The sequence below is a fragment of the Homalodisca vitripennis genome, chromosome 3 (assembly GCF_021130785.1).
Source record: "Homalodisca vitripennis isolate AUS2020 chromosome 3, UT_GWSS_2.1, whole genome shotgun sequence".
Classification (NCBI taxonomy): domain Eukaryota; kingdom Metazoa; phylum Arthropoda; class Insecta; order Hemiptera; family Cicadellidae; genus Homalodisca; species Homalodisca vitripennis.
Genome location: NC_060209.1, coordinates 41,154,948 through 41,173,888, shown reverse-complemented (window position 1 = coordinate 41,173,888; position 18,941 = coordinate 41,154,948). Strand labels below are relative to the sequence as shown.

The window sequence follows — 18,941 nt, the reverse complement described above, 5'->3', positions numbered from 1 at the left end:
ATTCCGTTATATTATAAGCCAGACAGCACTTGGCTATTACTCGTGGTGTGGTGATAAATAAATAGATGGGAACACCCATGCTCGAGTGAGTAAAAGCTGGCTGCAAATTCAATCAATGACGTTCAAGCAGAACTTGAGCATATACTTCATGTGTTAACCCTCTTGAGTGTTGTGTGCTTGTTGTACCACTTGCTCTCCTCTAGTACAACATCTCAGAGGATTAATATTATAAATAAACAAGGATTAACAATATTTACTTATCAGCTGATCACTTGGTAGTTTCTAAACAAAATAACAAAAATAAATCTGTTATATGCTATTTATTACCTTATGAGGGGGGCTCTCTTTAATCTGAAATCTGGTGGAAACTCTTCTTCTATTCCATCCTGATACAAAATCAAATTATTAGAATAATGAACAAAATATTTATATTTTTTTAATATATAATAATAATAATAAGTGTTTAGTAATTTATCTAGCTCGGAAAGTGGTTTAAAGCATTTCTAATTTAATTTGTTCAAGTAATAATTGAACCGGGGAAATGAGTAAAAGAACTTGGTCAAGAGTTTAATTACGAACGAATTACTCACATTTTCAATGTAAGGCATCTTACTGGTGCCCACATCCTTGAGCATGTAATTGATGTCTGTGACCAAGGGATGAGCAGCTAAAGATGAAATTAAAGTGTCAACAATATTCGACCAACTAAGTTGCTCAAGTTCTTCGATGGGTTCTTCTTCTATCCGAGGTTGTTCCCTGGCAACAACTTCCTCCATTGGCTCATCTCCATCGATAAATATTTCATCCAATCTCAAAGGCTCATTTCTGGATAGGTCCCACTGAAATGAGCAACTATATTTAATAATCAACTCTTAAATAACATTTCATACAGTATTAGTAACAAAATTATACTCTGAAATGCTATATTCTGTTTAATTGTTTAATGAACTTATTGTTTAAACCCACCATCTAGTACTGAATAGCCTGTAGTATATTTTAATTTTGTAATAAAAAAATTTAATTTAAAAAAAATTAACAATGAATCAATATAGTTTACTATATTATGTAAATAAAATACATATTAAATTAAATAATTTGAAATATTAAAATTCCTGAGTTATTTTACTTCAGTCTAAAAAGTATAAATTTTGTGGTGAGAATTTGAGTATTTATTTCCCTGTGTAGTTTATGAAACAAAAATCTGAATTCACAACCACAATCAAGTTTCAGAAACTTACTATAGTGAAGTAAAAAAAATCAACCTGTGATTCATTAGTATGAAACGCTAACTACCATCACAACTATATCTATCTAAACTACACACATCTCTTTAAATGTTATTGCATGACTTGCTAACTTCTAATGATAGGTAGACTTCAGAAATGTAATTACAGTGAGAATTGAGAAACATAAGTAAAATTGAGTGTATCAATAAGCTTAAACTTGAAAACACAAACTGGACATGGTTCCCTTCCTAATCTTCCTCTGTTCTAAAATTCTACCATAATCATAATCATCAACTATTTGGCTGAAAATTGTGATTTCCAGTCTCTTTATTTAACTGACAGATGCTGATACAGCCTACTGCGTATTCTTTGGTTGAAGTTTGTTTTTAATGACGAAAGGATTGTGAGCGAAACAGGATTTTTCCAGACATTTACCATCATTCAATGATACAAAAAATCAGTAACACTACATTTCGAGTTCTGCAATCTGATCTCTCAGGTGTATAACTAACCTAACACATAATACTGTTTATGTGTCTGACGATTAGTTTCAAGTGTAACAAGCTAAAAATTATATAACCTATGTAAAAGGTTTTTTTTCTGAATTTTTCTTTCTTTCAATTTTCTTCCTCACATTTTGACCCTCACTCAAATGCAGCTAACAAACAATATGTTTCTTAAGAGAAAACCCTCCAAAGACTTCCAAAAAAAAAACTATGTTGTGTTGTTGTCTGCTTATACAATACAAATTGGCTCGCCCATGCACTGTGATTTTTTTACATCTTGTGTTGAGTAAAGTTTCTCTTCTAGTCACACCATCTGTTCCAGTCAACCTTGACTTACTTTTTGGTAATGGATGCTTTAGACTAGCAAACATGATTTCAATAATAATTGGCATATTTCTACACATTTATTTACTTTATTACACGTTTATTTTACGTTCAAACAATGACTTGCATATTAACACGTTCACGACAACAGCTTTTTTACGGTCTTTCTTATTTACCGTAAAATTTTTCAATAATAATGGTAAAAAACCGTAATCAGTTTTATGACGTTAAACATCTAATTATAATGAGAAAAGTATGTAGGTTTCGCAATTTTGCACAAAAAATTATTTCAATATGATTTTTTTTATTTTTCTCTGTGTAGCCTACCTAATAAAATTAATTTATCTTAAAAATTAAGCAATTGTGCACCCAACAGAGTAAATGAAAGTCTGAGGTATTTATTTAAGTGGATAAAATTTAAAAAACCACCAAGACAGGCAAACAATAAAAATGTATTTAAGAAATGCGTACCAATGTGTACCCCATTGGGCGCATTTACGAAAGCCCAGTATGTACCCGATCGGGTACATGACGCCAGTTGTGAAAGATCGCATGTATCCGATGGGGTAAACATCATTGTGAACGTGTTAAATATTAATTTGTAAGTAAAAACAATGAACTGTGTGATTTTGATTTGAATTAACTCACCGTACAATTTAAAATGTTATTATAATCATACTATTACAAGCTAAACCTTAAAGCGGTTTGATAAAAATCAAATGTCTCAATATAACCTGTTATCAAGGATTAATCTTAATTCTTTTTCTAGCACATTTTTAACAGTTAGCATTATAGTTATGCTCACACACATTAATAAAATTATTCTTAAAATTATATTTAGAAGTATATTTTTGAATCATGAAACACCTGAAAAAATTTATTGGTTTCTCAAATACCTAAAAGATTACAAGCCATATTTTAGTTTTAAATAAGACTGACTTACATTTAGGTCTTGTGTCAACCACCTTCTGGTTCTGTTGTCTCTTCTTGGGGGACATCTTATTATAGGAGGTCTGACTCTCTCTATTAAATCAGGGTTTCTTGTCTGTAAGACAAAATTACAATTATAGTATGAAGGACAAGTATCCTATGTAATTATTCCATGAGGTCAGATGATAGAGCTGCACCACGTAACTTTGATTGTACAAGTCACACAGGAGATAAATCATTTACACAGTCGAGGTGTGCTGATATCCGAGGGATTAATTTAGTTACAGGATCTGTTTAGTAATAATTATCGGGTCTGGGCTGCCGTACCCTCAACAGAGTGGTAGATGGGGGTGTCTGAATAGTTGGCCTCGATAGAAGAGTCCCCAACCACTCAGGCTCACTTTAATTTAGTCATCTGTGGGCGTGCGTTGAGATAGGATGTGGATTTTTATTATGTGTGATTATTATGGTGTTATCGCACCAACATGGAGCGGACCGTCTAGCAAAGCTATGCTGTAAAGTGTTGCTTCAAACTTGGGAAATCCACGTCCAAGACCCTTGAACTCGATAAACAGGTTTATGGGAATGATGCCTTAAGCCTTAAGACTTTTTGAGTCGTACAAAATGTTTAAGGAAGGCTAGGAGCTTGTACATTACGGACACACAACGACCGTTCGAACCAATGCTCAGGTGGCCAAAGTGAAAACAGTTTTGGACAGAACCATCCACACCATTGTAACATTGAGGAAAGTGTGCATGAAACAGGTGCCGAAAGTCTTGAGCAAAGAACAAAAACTGTTGTGTGTGGAAAGTTTACAAGAAATTTTGGACTGCATTCAGGAAGATGAAGAATTTCTCAACATTATCATTAGCGATTAATCGTGGGTGTTCCAGACTTTTTCTTGTTTCCGCAAATGAAAAGGGAGCTCAAAGGACATCAGTTCAACTCCATCGAAATGGTTGAAGAAGCGACGACAAAGGTTTTTAACAGTACTCTGGAAACTGACTTCCAGTGGTCTTTTGACAAGTGGCAGATGCCCTCTAGTCCCTCAATTTATAGCATTGGATGAGTTATCTCTTATGTAACTAATACAAGCAAAGCTAATACCAACAGTTTACAAGCCAATTTGAAATTAAATGTAAAAGTACTTTAATATAGCACACACATACTAAAAATAAATTACTCACAAAATCAAGGATCCCAATTGGATTATCCGCCAGTACTCTTGCTCCAATTTCTCTACGCCCTGTCCGAACTTTCTTTGACCACATTTGAACCTGAAAAAGATTATTTGTAGAATAGGAAAGTTGTCTTAGTTCCTGTGTCTGTCCAATCTAAAAAAAGTTTTACATGTAGTCCATGTTATTACAAAAATAAATTCACAGTACATAAACAAGACAGACAAGTCTTTTTTTCAGCTGTATCTAACACACAAAAGTGTGTCTTTGGTACTAATGGTATAATGAAATCTACTTATTTAAACTTGAATCATCCAGAATGCCTACAGGATTTTACTTTAAGGAGAAAATTTGTTTTGAAAGACACAATATCCTGTGAACAATTACAATTAATTATGTATTTCAGCTTAAGTGGCTGTCTTGTAAAAAAATCTGTATATTTAGAACAAGTTTATGCACTGCATTTATTATGTGTATATATTAAAAAAATGTGTTCCCAAATAGATTGCTTGAATAAATACTAGTACATCATTTTATATTTGTTTTGAAATATAGTCACCAAACATATCTTAAATACATAAAACAACTTTTTTTGTCTAAAACCTAATATTAAAACAAAAATCCATCTATATTATTAATATGTCACTTCATTAATGTTTAAAAAAACATCTGTTTACAAACATAATGATAACAGATTAAACATTACACAATACCTTTTGGTTATTGGCCACAAGATTCAGGTAGAATTCTATTGCAAATATTCATACCTGTTTTATTGAACATTATGGGCACTAAACCACTTGGTTCTGAAATTTTCTAGAATGTAAATTGTATTAACTCTGAAAGCTCCTGATCTCAGGTAGCTTCTAGCGTTTGGAAGATCGCGATGCCTGAGAACTTTCAGCCTACAGGAACATCCACCTCTAGCAGCACCCTGCCATACAAAGCTCATGACCACTAATGGCTTCTGACCTCAGGGAGCTTCTGGTGTTTGGAAGATCACGATGCCTGAGAACTCTCAGCCTACAGGAACATCCACCTCTAGCAGCACCCTGCCATAGAAAGCTCATGACCACTAATGGCTCCTGACCTCAGGGAGCTTCTGGTGTTTGGAAGATCACGATGCCTGAGAACTCTCAGCCTACAGGAACATCCACCTCTAGCAGCACCCTGCCATAGAAAGCTCATGACCACTAATGGCTTCTGACCTCAGGGAGCTTCTGGTGTTTGGAAGATCACGATGCCTGAGAACTCTCAGCCTACAGGAACATCCACCTCTAGCAGCACCCTGCCATAGAAAGCTCATCGCCACTAATAGCTTCTGAACTCAGGGAGCTTCTAGTGTCTGGAAGATCATGATGCCTGACAATTTTCATAGTAATATTGTGAAATAGAGCAGGCTGCAATTTTCAGAATAAAATAACCAGTGCAAGTAGCAAAACAAAAGGCACAGGCCTTTTATGACTACAACTACTTAAAAAAACAATATTTTTCGCTTACAGTTGGTACAACTGTAGATGACCATAGTGCAAAAGGTCTGCAGAAAATGTACTGACAAACAGACAGTATAAATTTGAACTACTCTCAAGTAATAAATTGCTAATTTTAAATCTTGCTGGAGTTGAGTCCAGGTCTAGCCCACACTACAGCTTCACGAGTAACGGTTGTGTGTCTAGGCAAATAGGAAAGCAAGAATTTCTAGTCTTTCTTACATTGTCAACCCCTATTGGTCAGCTTGACCTTAACATAATGCTAATCTGTTTTATATCTACAATTTGACTTCCATGTTTGATTTTTAGGTAAATTTAGTTTACAAAATCACAGCCTATTGCATTTGTCCTCATGGCAGTACTTATAGAAAATTCCTTCTACACAACTTAACTGAACATGACTTCCAGAGCACAAAACCATATTAGGCTACATAATATATAACTGTTATAAAAGTACCCAAACAAAATTAAACAATATAAAAATAACTGATTTTATAAATATTTTGGCTGTTTGTTGGCCAGCTTGTTATTTTGTTTCATTCCATTAAAGCAGCTGTTCAAACTTTAAAAAAAATTCATAACTCTGTTATTTGTGAACCTAGAGAAAAAACAAAAAAAGCGTCTTGGAATGCTTATAATATTTACTAAAAAATTTGTTACCTCATAAGAATAAATTAATAATATTTCAGTTTCCACAAAATCTATCTACTTCTTCCGGCTGAGCTGGAAGGACTACTGTTATATCTATCTTTATTGCTTATTTTACTTAAAAGTAAATTTATAATAGTGTTTTGGTAGTCAAGATACTAACAAGACTAAAAAAACAAAGAATAATAAATTAAAATCTGTATAATTACACAAAATTATAACTCAGTATAAATATTCTGACGCATAAAAAGTAATTTTCTTTAGTTAAAAAATGTCTGTAAAGAGCATATAAATAAATACAATCAGAGGAATACCTGAACAATATTAAGTGTTATTTTCATTATTGTTAATGTGCAATAATGCTCAGTTAACAAGTTCACTGCCACATAGTTCACTGGTGACTGAACCGATGACTCATTGTAGAACCCTCAATGGGAACCTAACGAATTTCACCAAAGCTACTCTATTTTACTAAACATATGTTTAACAGCTTTTTACCAATTTAAATAAAGATTGAAATGGGGAGAAATATATTTTATAATTATTACAATAAAGTGTAATATTACATGTGAATCACGGATGACTCATGGCGCACGTGACCTACTTTACTTACAGTTATATTTTGTGTGCAGCATAAGTCATCCATGACTCCCCGACATGTGCAGTTCTATCCCTTGTACATGCTGATTTCAACTGCTCATTTTCTGCTACATTATTACACAGGTCACAGAGTATATTAAATGGTTATTGATAACCATGTAAAATGGTTATTGATAACCATTTAACATGGAGCCAACACATTGACTCGATTAATCCAAGACTAAATAGAATCATTTATCTCTTGAGGAGTCTCACTAATAAAATCCCGGAATCGTATAACAGAACAGCATATTTTGCATATTTTCAGTCAATAATGCGTTATGGGCTCATACTCTGGGGAAATTGTAGCAGAATAGGAGAAATATTAATACTCCAAAAAAGAGCCTTAAGGGCTTTAACAAATTCACAAGAATATGAACATTGTCAACCCTTATTTATTAAAATGAAAATACAAACAGTAATTAATCTCTATATTTATGACTTAACCCTATATGCAATTAAAAATAAAAGCAGTTATAAATATAATTATGATATTCATAACTATAATACAAGGAATAAGGATAGAGCCCTCATAGCGTTTTTCTAGACTGAGTAAATGCCAAAGTAGCCATACCATTATATCTATGAAAATTTACAATAAATTAAAGGTACTTATGGATAAATATCCAATCCTGCAATTTAAAAACAAGTTTTATAACTGGCTATTAGAACATCCCCTTTATAAACTAGATGACTTTTTTTGTCATTGATCCAATAGACTTTTAGAACTTTGCACGAGGCCTGTTACAAATCACCATTTTTGTTAATCATGTTTTGCTGGTCTTTGCTTGAAGGATGTATACTTAGCTGATGCGGAGAGAGGCTGTTGTTGACGGAGTATTTGATGGGTACTGTTTGGTATTTATATTGGATAGTATCAGTTAAATGGAGGGTTATTATGTTAAAATCATTATGTTGATTTATGCAGGGAATTTTATGATTTGGATTTTCACAAGGTGCAATCTTACATTGTATTAGTTATGTAAATATTTTTAGGTTGTAATTAACATATAATATTTGTAATTTGTAATCCTTTTTAATATTGTGTTTGATTGATTATAAAATACTGATTGACCATGTTTGAATATGTGATGGACTCATGACTAAGCTTACTTAGCAGCTAAATGACATTGTCAATGATCTTTTGTGATTCTTATGGCAAATAAATATTATTATTATTATTATATGTTTCTAATGTCTTGGAGCTTATATAAAGTTCATTTCCTTACAACTAACTGAATATAAATAGTGTGCGTATTTCAGCTGCTGCCATTGTCTGCTTTATTACTGCATCAGCTTCCAGGCCACAAAGTAAATCTTTACGTTTTTAATGTCTTCGAGCTTATATGCAGTTTATTTCCAAACAAATAACTGAATATAAGTAGTGTACAGCACGAGTCAAGGGTTACTCATGACAGTTAAAAGTACACAACGTACATGATTGCACTCCTTAAAAAAAACACAATCTGGTAGTTCTGCCAATTTCACCTAGAGCGCTCTAGCGCTGACCTACACTATACTTACAGATACCAAAGACCACTGTTCTCATGAGTCACCAGTGAACCATATCAGATTGAAATAGCACACCTGTATTAGTTACCGGTGTGGCTCACATTGTAATATGAGAAACATTGCTAAATTTAACAATGCGGCAAACATGTTAAGTTAAGAAGTTTGTAATTTTACTTAAAATTGGCAATGTACTTAAAATTCAATACCTTCCTGCGTTTTTGTTGTGGACTTTCTGGTTCAACCGGTACGTCACTCAGAGGTCGTCTGATGCCCCATTGTTGTGAAGGTGGCAAAGACATCTCCTCAGGCAAGTCAGAGAGGACAGGAAAGGATGGCAAAAGAGGATCTAACGTAACATGTGATCCAGCGAGTACTGGAAAATGAATGGTTGGGGAGATGAGACCTGGCTCTTCAGCCACAACTGGAGGTGCTAAGGAAAGAGGTTTAGGATGAGTTATGTCACTCACAGTGTGGGTGAGGGGAGACAATCGAGGAACGAGGGGTATATCTGACACCAGCAGGACTGGAGATCTCGCCACCCTTTTCTCAAAACACCTGTTGAATTCGTTCTCACACAGTCCCATCAACTCCACATCTGAAGGTCCGGACGTGAGCAAGTTCTCAGTCAATAATTGGCATGGGGTATCTTTGTTGACAGGCGAAGACAACTGGTACTGTACTTTATTGTGTGCATTGCTTGGTGAACCAGGGAATTTCAACAAATCCTGCAGCAACATTGATTCATTTAGTATCACAACACATACAAATGCTTTGACAACATCATATGGATGAAAATTTAAAAAATTAAAACAACTATACAACCTATTTAATTGCATGGATGGCCACACAAAGTTAAAACCAAAAGTAAGGATGATAAAAACTGTAACATAAAATTTAAATAATGAATACAATTGTAAAACCAAACAAAATTTTAATTAAAAATGAGTAAATAAAAGTATGGGATTCATAACAACAGAATAGAAAATGGCATTTAAAGTTAATCAAAATCAACAACTGATATTAGGCTAATTCTTTTACATATAATAAATAACCCGCTCACAAAGAAATCTGCACAGAAGCAAATGTCTGAGCAATCCCAGCAGGGATCACTTCTGGCTGATTTATACCTTCCAGTTGAACCCACCATTGGGCACAGCAAAAACCGATGTGTCACTTCAATCTGGGCAACCTTATGGATGTCCAGGAGCGGCACATCACTAACCACATATGTTGAGATTCTGGGGTTTGTCGGCAATTCGATAGGTCTAGGCTACTGTGGGAGATGACTGTTGGAGTTGGTGGGGTTTATTCCCTAACCTCAGAGATTCTTGCTATCCTCACCAAGGGTATAAATAGGCTACCCCCTGCCTATTTTGACTGGAGAGGCTGGTTCAGAGCTGGCCTCCCCTTCTTCTTCCGGGGGAACATGACTTTGAGATGTAGTGCCCTTATTCTTCCTCATGGATCTCGATAGGAGGCGGCCCCTACTCTCTAACCTTACCCATCCTGAATATCCTGTCACTCTGGAAGCAGTGCAAAAGTTCTTACAGGACTAAAGTGCAATTTATAAGCTTCTTGTCCTAAGAGAACAAAAAAAAAAAATGTCTGAGCAGCCACATGCAGGAAGGGACCCCCCTCCAGTGGTGGGGAGTGGAGCAAACATCTCCTCGTCTCTGTTTTATCAGCAATGTGGATTGTGTCTCACTCATACCGTTTTATTTACTGCAGCTACTTATCTATTCTATTACTATGTTGTATTTTTGTGTGTAGGCCTATACATGTGTCGCAATCTAAGTGTAAAATATTAATTGAAGAGACTAATGTAGACATAGACGTATCCATGGAGCTTGCGTTTTGGTGTGAGGTTAGCCGCGCAGTGGCAGTGGCCAGGTCAGGGGATAGAGCGATCGGGCGAGTGCCGAGCATTGGTGGGGATACTGGGAGAGGATGGCATCACAGTGGTGGAGAGATATTTACCCCACCCTGCATGAACAACCAGTGTCTTTTGGTAAGCGGTTTACCTATAGGCACATATAAGAAGTTTGGATATAGGCACACTCATAGAAGTTGAATAAGTAGTAGAGAAAAACCTCGTTTATCTGGATTAAATGGAACCTGAAGTGATCCAGATACTCTGTGACTATAGTAAAAAAACATAACAGATTACAGATTACAGTTTTACAAAAAAGTCTTTCAGTCTCTCTTAAAACTGGTAAAATGCTTCTTCCAGGGAGTATGATCAAGCAATATTTTAAGGCCATCATTCCCGCTGAAAATATGTTGAACTAATATCCTAAATAAACCATCGATTGGTCTAGTTGTGTTCTTGAATACAGATTTTATTTCTGTAAATTTTATTTTGTTTGGAAATGTAGCAAAAGTGAAGGTTTGTATTCCCCCGTCCTTCAGGAAGTTTTAAATAAAAATTAATACAAAATTATAACAAGTAAACAAGAATTAAGAAAACACAAATAAATGTAAACACAGTGCATAACATATATATATATATATATATATATATATATATATATATACACACACACAACTTGTTTTCTAAAATCCTTTTTAGTATATTTTTAACATGATTAACTTTAGAGTCATTTATTAAAAAGATTATTTGTGAAACATTTCCCAAATATGGCCAATATAAATGCCAATATCATTACTTAATTAATTAATAATATTTAAAAAATATATCAAGTAATAAGGAAAAGTAGTTCATACCTCCTCATCAATCCTCTGATAATCATCAAACTCTGTGATCCTGGAAGAAATAACCTGATTATATAAACAAGTAAAAAATTTTGTTTACACACTAAATAATGTTTCAAAGTTATTTAAATTAGATTATACTGTCAACACAACCAAGATTACTCTTCTACTTGAAAAAATTCATTTTTATGCCCATAGAACATTGCTTTCTTAGATCTCCTCAAATCCACACCTTTTTACATTTTATTCCTATTATATAATTATGTATATCACATCTTTACAATAAGAGGAACACTCTCAATCTTTTTTTTTAGGTTTAGTCAAAAACCTATAAGGTATTTTAATATATGTAAAAGTAATATTGACTGTGATTAAAATAATAGGTATACTATAAAATGTAAATAAATTATAAGAACTTCTTAGTTAACATGTTTCCATAATGAAAATGTAAGCCCTTTATTTGAACGGAATTAAACATTGTTTTTTTTTTTTCAAATAAATGTCGTGATCACTGTATAGATCGACTTTGCAATACTAATAAGAACAAAAGGATTTTTATTTATGTTATTTTCTTCTTGCATAAGACTATCCAATTTATCAGTAAAAAATCATGAAAAGTTTGTAGACTTCTATTGACAATTATTAAGGAAACATATTGAGAAATTTATTTTAGATACTAACAACCCGTAACAATAAACACGGCAACTTACGTTGTAAAGAGATCTCTCAGGTAATGTACGTCTTGAGAACAGATGCTTGAATCCTGAAATAAAATCAGAATTAAACAGAAACCCAATATTGGCCACTTCCAGTGACCATCCTATTCTTCTATTAAAACTTGTACTTTTGCCACAGAAAATTAAAACCCAAATGGCAGTTCAAAACTGTTAAAAAATCTCTCCTGGCTGAAATCAAACAACTCTTCCAGTAGAACATTCAAGCATGCATAAGGCAAAACTTTATCCACAACATTGTACATGTTATATCAAAATGCAAACAACTTGAGTTCAATGACATTTTTAGGATAAATAAGTGTTAACCATCAATTGCTGAATTTGGGTCTATACAGACATATATATTTGGCCTCCTATTTCTGATAGCATTCTCGTTGAAGAATAAACAAAAGAGATGACAGTAACTGAATAAACAAAGTGTACATAACTGTGACTGAGAATCAAGTGGTGGAGGGGTGGGGGTAAATAGGCGAAAACTAATTAAATTAAACATTAAAAATACTTTACTACTCACATCGTCAGACATTGTGATGCTGACTGGATCCAACCGTCTTGGGAGTCTTCGTAATCTCTGCAACAAAACCATAGTCTCTCTTTAATGTTATCAGACTCCAAAACTCACTCTATAATCATATAAAGCACTTTTTCTCCTCTTATTCTTCGAAACTCAGAGGTAGACAAGATGGATGTGAAATGAAATTTACAATAGTTTTTGTCCACATGCTTTAGTTATTTTAAAATAATGCAATGAATGATAATAATTTTGGATTATCCCTGTTGCCTCTGGGTAGTTAACTACAGTGTTCAAGTTAAGTGGATTCAAGTTTTTTATGTGTTGTGACTTTTTAAGTTTTTTACATTATCTACTAACCAGGCAACACAGTGGATCATTTTAAAGTGTAGTGATAAGTATTATCGACATTCTGAGCCAAGAAACATTATTTTTAATCCATGAATAAACTTTAAAATTAACTATTAAAAAGTACTCACTCCAAACTGCCAAAAGCACATGTTTTTTGTAACAGCTTAACATTGACTAAATCACTAATAAAACTGCACTTTTGAAAACTACATCAATAATATGTGTGGTTAGATTACACAATTGGCACAAGTAACACAAAGTGGACATTGTAAACTCGTTTTTATTTCAATAAGTACTACTATTCAACAGGAAACAAGCACTACATCTTGACAGTAGTAGTATCCAGTCCATTCATGTAGTCTATCACTGTAACACTTCTACTACAGCATGCTTTACTGTTTGACAGCTGTTTGAACACTGAGTCCAAGTAAACAAGAGTAGCTCAAGGTCAACTAGTATAGCCCAATTACATCTTCAATTGCTTTATATCCAACAGTAATCAGTGATTTACCGATTAAATCTTATTGAACATTAAGAAAGGCTTAGAAATATTAATACCAGAAATAATAAAAACTGAAACGAAAATATTTCTATTTTGGCAATATAATCTTAATTACAAATGGAAAACTTAAAATATCAGCCAGGTGATTTAGTAATAGCAAAGTTAAGAGGGCATGCTCCATGGCCAGCGGTGGTTGATAATGTTGAAAAAAAAGGAAATGCCTTTGTTTTTAACGTTACTTTTATGGTTCTAAAGATATAGGAACATGTAGACTAAGTGAATTGTCAAGTTATCCAGATCAAAAACATTGAAATATCTCAAGATAAAAAAGTTAAAAATGAAGTTTATGCCTTAGCATGTACAGAAATTGAAGACAACTGGAAAGTTAAACAGAAAAATCAATCTAATAGGAGTTCATTAAATAAGAGTTTTTGTCTCACCCATATTGAAGAAGAAAAATCCAGACCAGTTATCTGAACAACCTAAAACCAGGCAAACTCCAACTAATAACTCATTTACACCAAAAAATAAAATAACTAAATATCAGATTGTAGGTGCCCAAACCAAGCCTTTACAATCTGTAAGAAACATGGAAACAAACACAAACAGATAGGCTGTCAATCTGTATGTCTATAATGGAGTCAAAAATACATTACTGACGATTCCATTGAATTGTATTATAATATGCTTTCGTCAAAAGTAGTTAAACAGAAATACTCCTGTTGAGTCCTGTGGTAACGCATGCTATCAAATATCTAGAAGACAATGACTCCATTGTGAAAATCCCATCAAGTTCAAAATAAATCATATATTTTTTTCCCTGTTAGTAACTCACCTAACATTGTTCAAGAGGGAGGATCGCACTGGAGTCTATTGTTGTACGAAAAATTACACAATGAATTTTTTTACTTTGATTCAATAGGTGACTACAACTTACCACATGCAAAGCAAGTTGTAAAAAGTTATATCCAAAACACCTTGGCTTAAAAAAAACTCACACCTATAAATAAAGTAGCCGTGCCACAACAAAGCAATGGAGTGGACTTGCGGTATTTATATGTTGATATTTGGCGACGTACTCATCCAACGTATCACTCAGGGTACATTCTATGAAATAAAAAAATAGCCCAGTCCCTGGTTTCTGGCCAGACATAAAACCAAGTGACATAATAACTAAGCGGGCTCAGCTAGCTCTCCTGTTGCACAATAACAACCTATCTGCACTCACACCTGACACAGCTGCTGAACTGATGTACCAAGTACCCCGCTCCCATCCTTACCCATGCTGCTCGGCCTGAATCCCTAATTTTGGTAAGTTCTGATACTGTTGCTGCTGCTATTACTCCTGTAAGACACACAGAAGACCTCAACCTGCATAAAACTCCCCAAAATTGTACATGTAACCAGGAAAAAAAACACACAAGAAAGAAAACTGGAGTGAGGTGAAAAAAAAGAATAGAAACTCAAAAAAAAACAGAAAAAAAAGGTTCAAGATCTTACTGTTATCCCTCTAAGTAACAAGTACGAAGCTTTAAATACCAAGAGTATGACACAAAAGTATTTAATCTGGCAATAAATAAAAAAAAACTATGAAAAACAGATAAAACCAAGAAAAACATCCATCTCCAAGCCAACACCAACAGGGAAAGAGAGTGAGTATAGTTGAAAATCAATGGATGTTGAATTTTACTCAGACAGCCATGGACGGGGCCTTCCTGAGTTAATTGGTGCCTGTTAGCAAGGGAAAAATTAAAGTAAGCGGTCTGGTTATGCCCGGGGCTACAACCGAGCAAGTGTACAAGCAAGCTGAAGGGCTCTTTGCCGCCCAACAGTCATAATTGCGGGAACTAACAACATTACTAAAAAATCAACTGGAGAAATTTACACTAATCTGGAAGGTTACCTGCAAAGTTTTAAGTACAACAGAGAACCGTACACATAACAACAATCCCGTACCGCTAATGATGTAAATACAATTGACCCAACACATAATGAAATAGATATAGTAAACAATTACATAAAAGAAATTGCAGTGAGAATGGTTAATGTAAGGATAATTGACTCAGAAGAACTCAAACGAGACCATTTTTCACTCGACACGGCCTACACCTCAATTATCGTGGCAAAAAGAAACTATCTTATATGATAATTAATTCCCTTGAACCAAACTTCCAATTAAACAAGGAAAAAAGTCATCAAAAGACCACTACAGCAGAATCAGAAAATATTACAGATGGAACAAGAAATAGTAGTGAATGGGGATTCAAAAATAAAAATCATTGAATCTAATATGACAAAAATAATTTTAAAAAATAGGAATAATAAGAAACATCGCTTTTGCTCACTGTATTTTCTGGAGACCTCAACCATGAATGCCATATGAGTTCTGGGGTGGCAAAATGTTTCAGCCAACAGTTTGGTAAACCACACTCTCTCCTTACCAACTATTAAACCCATCAAAAAAGCATCGATGGAATGAATGTTTTCGGATTGGTTACCAAACCAGATTTTTATAAAAAGCCTGTAGCTTGTGATTATGACATGGCTTTCAACCACCTCACTGAAGAGTTCAAAAAAAGAAATTTAAAGTATCTAGTCTGCTCACAAATGGGTTGTGTCCGGGGATAACATCCCAACAGAACACTTCGCAACCAATATTGTTTAATTTCCAGCAACAGACAGGAGCCTCTATCCAGATTATTATATATGATGAAAACGAAAACTCAAAACGGCCTTTAAGAAGTGGACTCTCTTTTTGTGGACTTCAAACAGAAATTTATATAGTTCAATTTTCCAGTATCTTATTAAAACAAATGGAAGCCACTTCTGCTCAGGAGATACTAGAAGCTGCAACAACAACAATCCGAGCAATATACATCTAAAGATCTCAGAGAAGCAGGTAGTAATACTGGACATATAGTGCCGCAAGAACATGACGAGTTACATATGACGGACTCAGTGGACGACCTTCCCACCTTTATTAACTAAGCCTATGTCTAAAACTGTTTTTAATAATCATAGTGACTTATTTTCTAATTCTTGTATGGCTTCAGATATCTCATGTTCCAAAACTGATGAAAATGTAATCCCCTTCAACCAAGATAATGATGGTAACACCGGATGCCCCGCCTTTAAACTCCCCACGGGATCTGGTTCTACACCCCACATAAATAACTTCAATAAAAATCAATAAAAGCTTAAACATTTTTCATCAAAATATTAGAGACTTAGACTCCCGTAAAGAATCATTACAAATAACTTTGTCTGAATTAGATCCTCAAATAGTTGTTTCTAACAGAACACAATATGTCATCAATTTAAACTTGAAAGATTCAATATAGACAACTATAACTTAATTTCACAATATTCCCGTACTACAACTTCTGGAGGGGGTGTAGTGATTCTGTCAAAGGAGGGTTTGAAGGGGAGGCAGCTGGTGCTCCCTGCCATTGTAGAATTGTGCCAAGATAAATTATTTGAATGTTGTGTCGCTAAATTTAAAACAGAACAGTTTAGTTTTATATTGGCAGGAGTATACAGAACACCCCCAATTTAAAAATAACGAATTTTTAGAGAGATTAAACTTTCTTATAGAATTTTCTTGTAGGGAAGGACAAATATCTAACCATTACAGGAGATTTTAACATTAACATGTTAGATGAATCTAAGGAGACGAGAGATCTTAAGAACATTCTAAATCGACATGGAATGAATTTTTTAGTTGACTTTTCCCAACCAGAGTGACACAAACATCTGAATCTTGTATTGACAATTTTCTGACAAATTTTAATAATAAAAATGAAATTAAAGTCTCTGGAATTATAACGGCCTTGTCTGATCATGATGCGCAAATGCTCGAACTTTTACAAATTCAAGTAAAATCTGAACAAAATTTAACCTTCGTAGGAAGAAAATTTTCAATTGACAATATGACATTATTCAAATCTCTATTAGAAAAGAAGAAATTGGCTTCCAATCTTTTGTTCTCCGATAGATGAAAAGTATGATTGTTTTGATAGTATCTTTAGATACTATTTTGATCTCTGCTTTCCCTCTTGTGCAAATTAAAAAAGGAAATAAAAAACAGACATGGATTACGGACGAACTGAAAGATGAAAAAAATGAAATTATACACCTCAATAAGTTGTCAAGGTTGAAAAAATCAGAAAACCTTAAAAATGAAATTAAGAATAAAACTAGGCAATACAACTCAAAATTAATAAAATGTAAACAAAATTATTTTCGACACTAAAATAAAAAATTCAGAAAATATTAGCAAGACAACATGGGCAAATTATAAATAATGAAACAAAAAAGAATGGATATAAATGCGAAGGCAATCTTGTAATTAAATCAAAAGATTCATCTATTACTGAACCATCTCTAATTGCAAAGTCCTTCAATGATTATTTTATAAATGCGACAGATGCACTGTTAAAAGACCTTCCTTCAAATTCATTACAACCACAGTCTGAGAACATAAATATAACGTCTCCTAAATTTCAATGCCCGCCCTTGAGTGTAGAAGAACTGAACCAAATTATTGACTCACTCAAAAATAAATCTTGTAGCGGGTATGACGGAGTGCCTATGAAATTGATAAAATTTGCAAAAAGCTCTTTAATTAAACCATTAATGCATCTGGTAAATTCTTCTCTCATTACTGCATATTTCCTAGTAAGTTAAAATTGTCTAAGGTTGTACCTATCTACAAAAAAGGTATTGTAACAGACATTCAAAATTATCGTCCGATTTCAATTTTACCATCAATTTCTTCAAAAATTTTTGAAAGAACCATGTACAATAGATTGGTCAAACACTTAGAAATAAATAATCTTTATGACAAGGAACAACACGGTTTTAGAAAAAATAAATCTACTATAACTGCATTGATAGAATTCACTGAGTCCTATAATAGAGTCAGTCGACAAAAGTGATAATGTAACAGGAATATTCATGGACCTATCAAAGGGCTTTTGATAGCATATCTCATGAAATTTTACTTAACAAATTGCAAAATTTAGGTATCCATAATATTCATTTAAAGTGGTTCGAGTCATATCTATCTAAAAGAGAACAATACGTTGAAATAACTCACATAAAAAATAACAAATTACTAAAATTTCAATCCAACACCCCAATTTAGTAAAAAATGGAGTACCCAGGGGTCTATTTTAGGTCCTATATTATTTTATATGTTATATAAAGGATATGCCAAACTGCCTTAGTAATCTTGAAAGTTCAAAAAACCAGTCTGTGCCTATTTGCAGATGACTCAAATCTCATTATATCTGCAAAAACAGAAGTCGAATTGGAGATATCTGCACATCTGCAACTTTCAAATGTACAAAAAATTTTTCATTGACAACAAATTAGTTTAAAAATACCGATAAAACTAATTTTATTTCTTTCAATACAAAACAAGACAGAAAACGTTAAATCCTAACATATTGATAAACGATTCCAGTTTGGATCAAGTTTCCTACACAAAATTTCTCGGTCTAACAATAGACAAAAATCTTAGCTGGAATCTTCATATTGAACAGATAATTAAGCGGATAAATTCTGGGTTATATGCTATCAAAAGACTTTCTTATTTATGCAGTTTGTCAGTAACTAAAAATGGTTTTTCATGCACATATTCAATCCCACATTGCATATGGGATAGGAGTGTATG

At 33.6% G+C, this 18,941-nt stretch overlaps 1 protein-coding gene across 1 annotated transcript in view; it reads right to left on the bottom strand.

Moving 5' to 3' along the window:
- Positions 1–18,941, bottom strand: part of LOC124358159 — a 33,640-nt gene that overhangs the window by 2,151 nt on the left and 12,548 nt on the right. Inside the window, exons 7-14 of the mRNA XM_046810453.1 lie at positions 12,415–12,471; positions 11,877–11,929; positions 11,179–11,218; positions 8,661–9,179; positions 4,175–4,264; positions 3,000–3,101; positions 591–839; positions 328–386 (exon numbers count right to left, since the gene is read on the bottom strand). Of these exons, the coding sequence (XP_046666409.1) occupies positions 328–386; positions 591–839; positions 3,000–3,101; positions 4,175–4,264; positions 8,661–9,179; positions 11,179–11,218; positions 11,877–11,929; positions 12,415–12,471 (1,169 nt within the window). The remainder of the gene's footprint in view (positions 1–327; positions 387–590; positions 840–2,999; positions 3,102–4,174; positions 4,265–8,660; positions 9,180–11,178; positions 11,219–11,876; positions 11,930–12,414; positions 12,472–18,941) is intronic.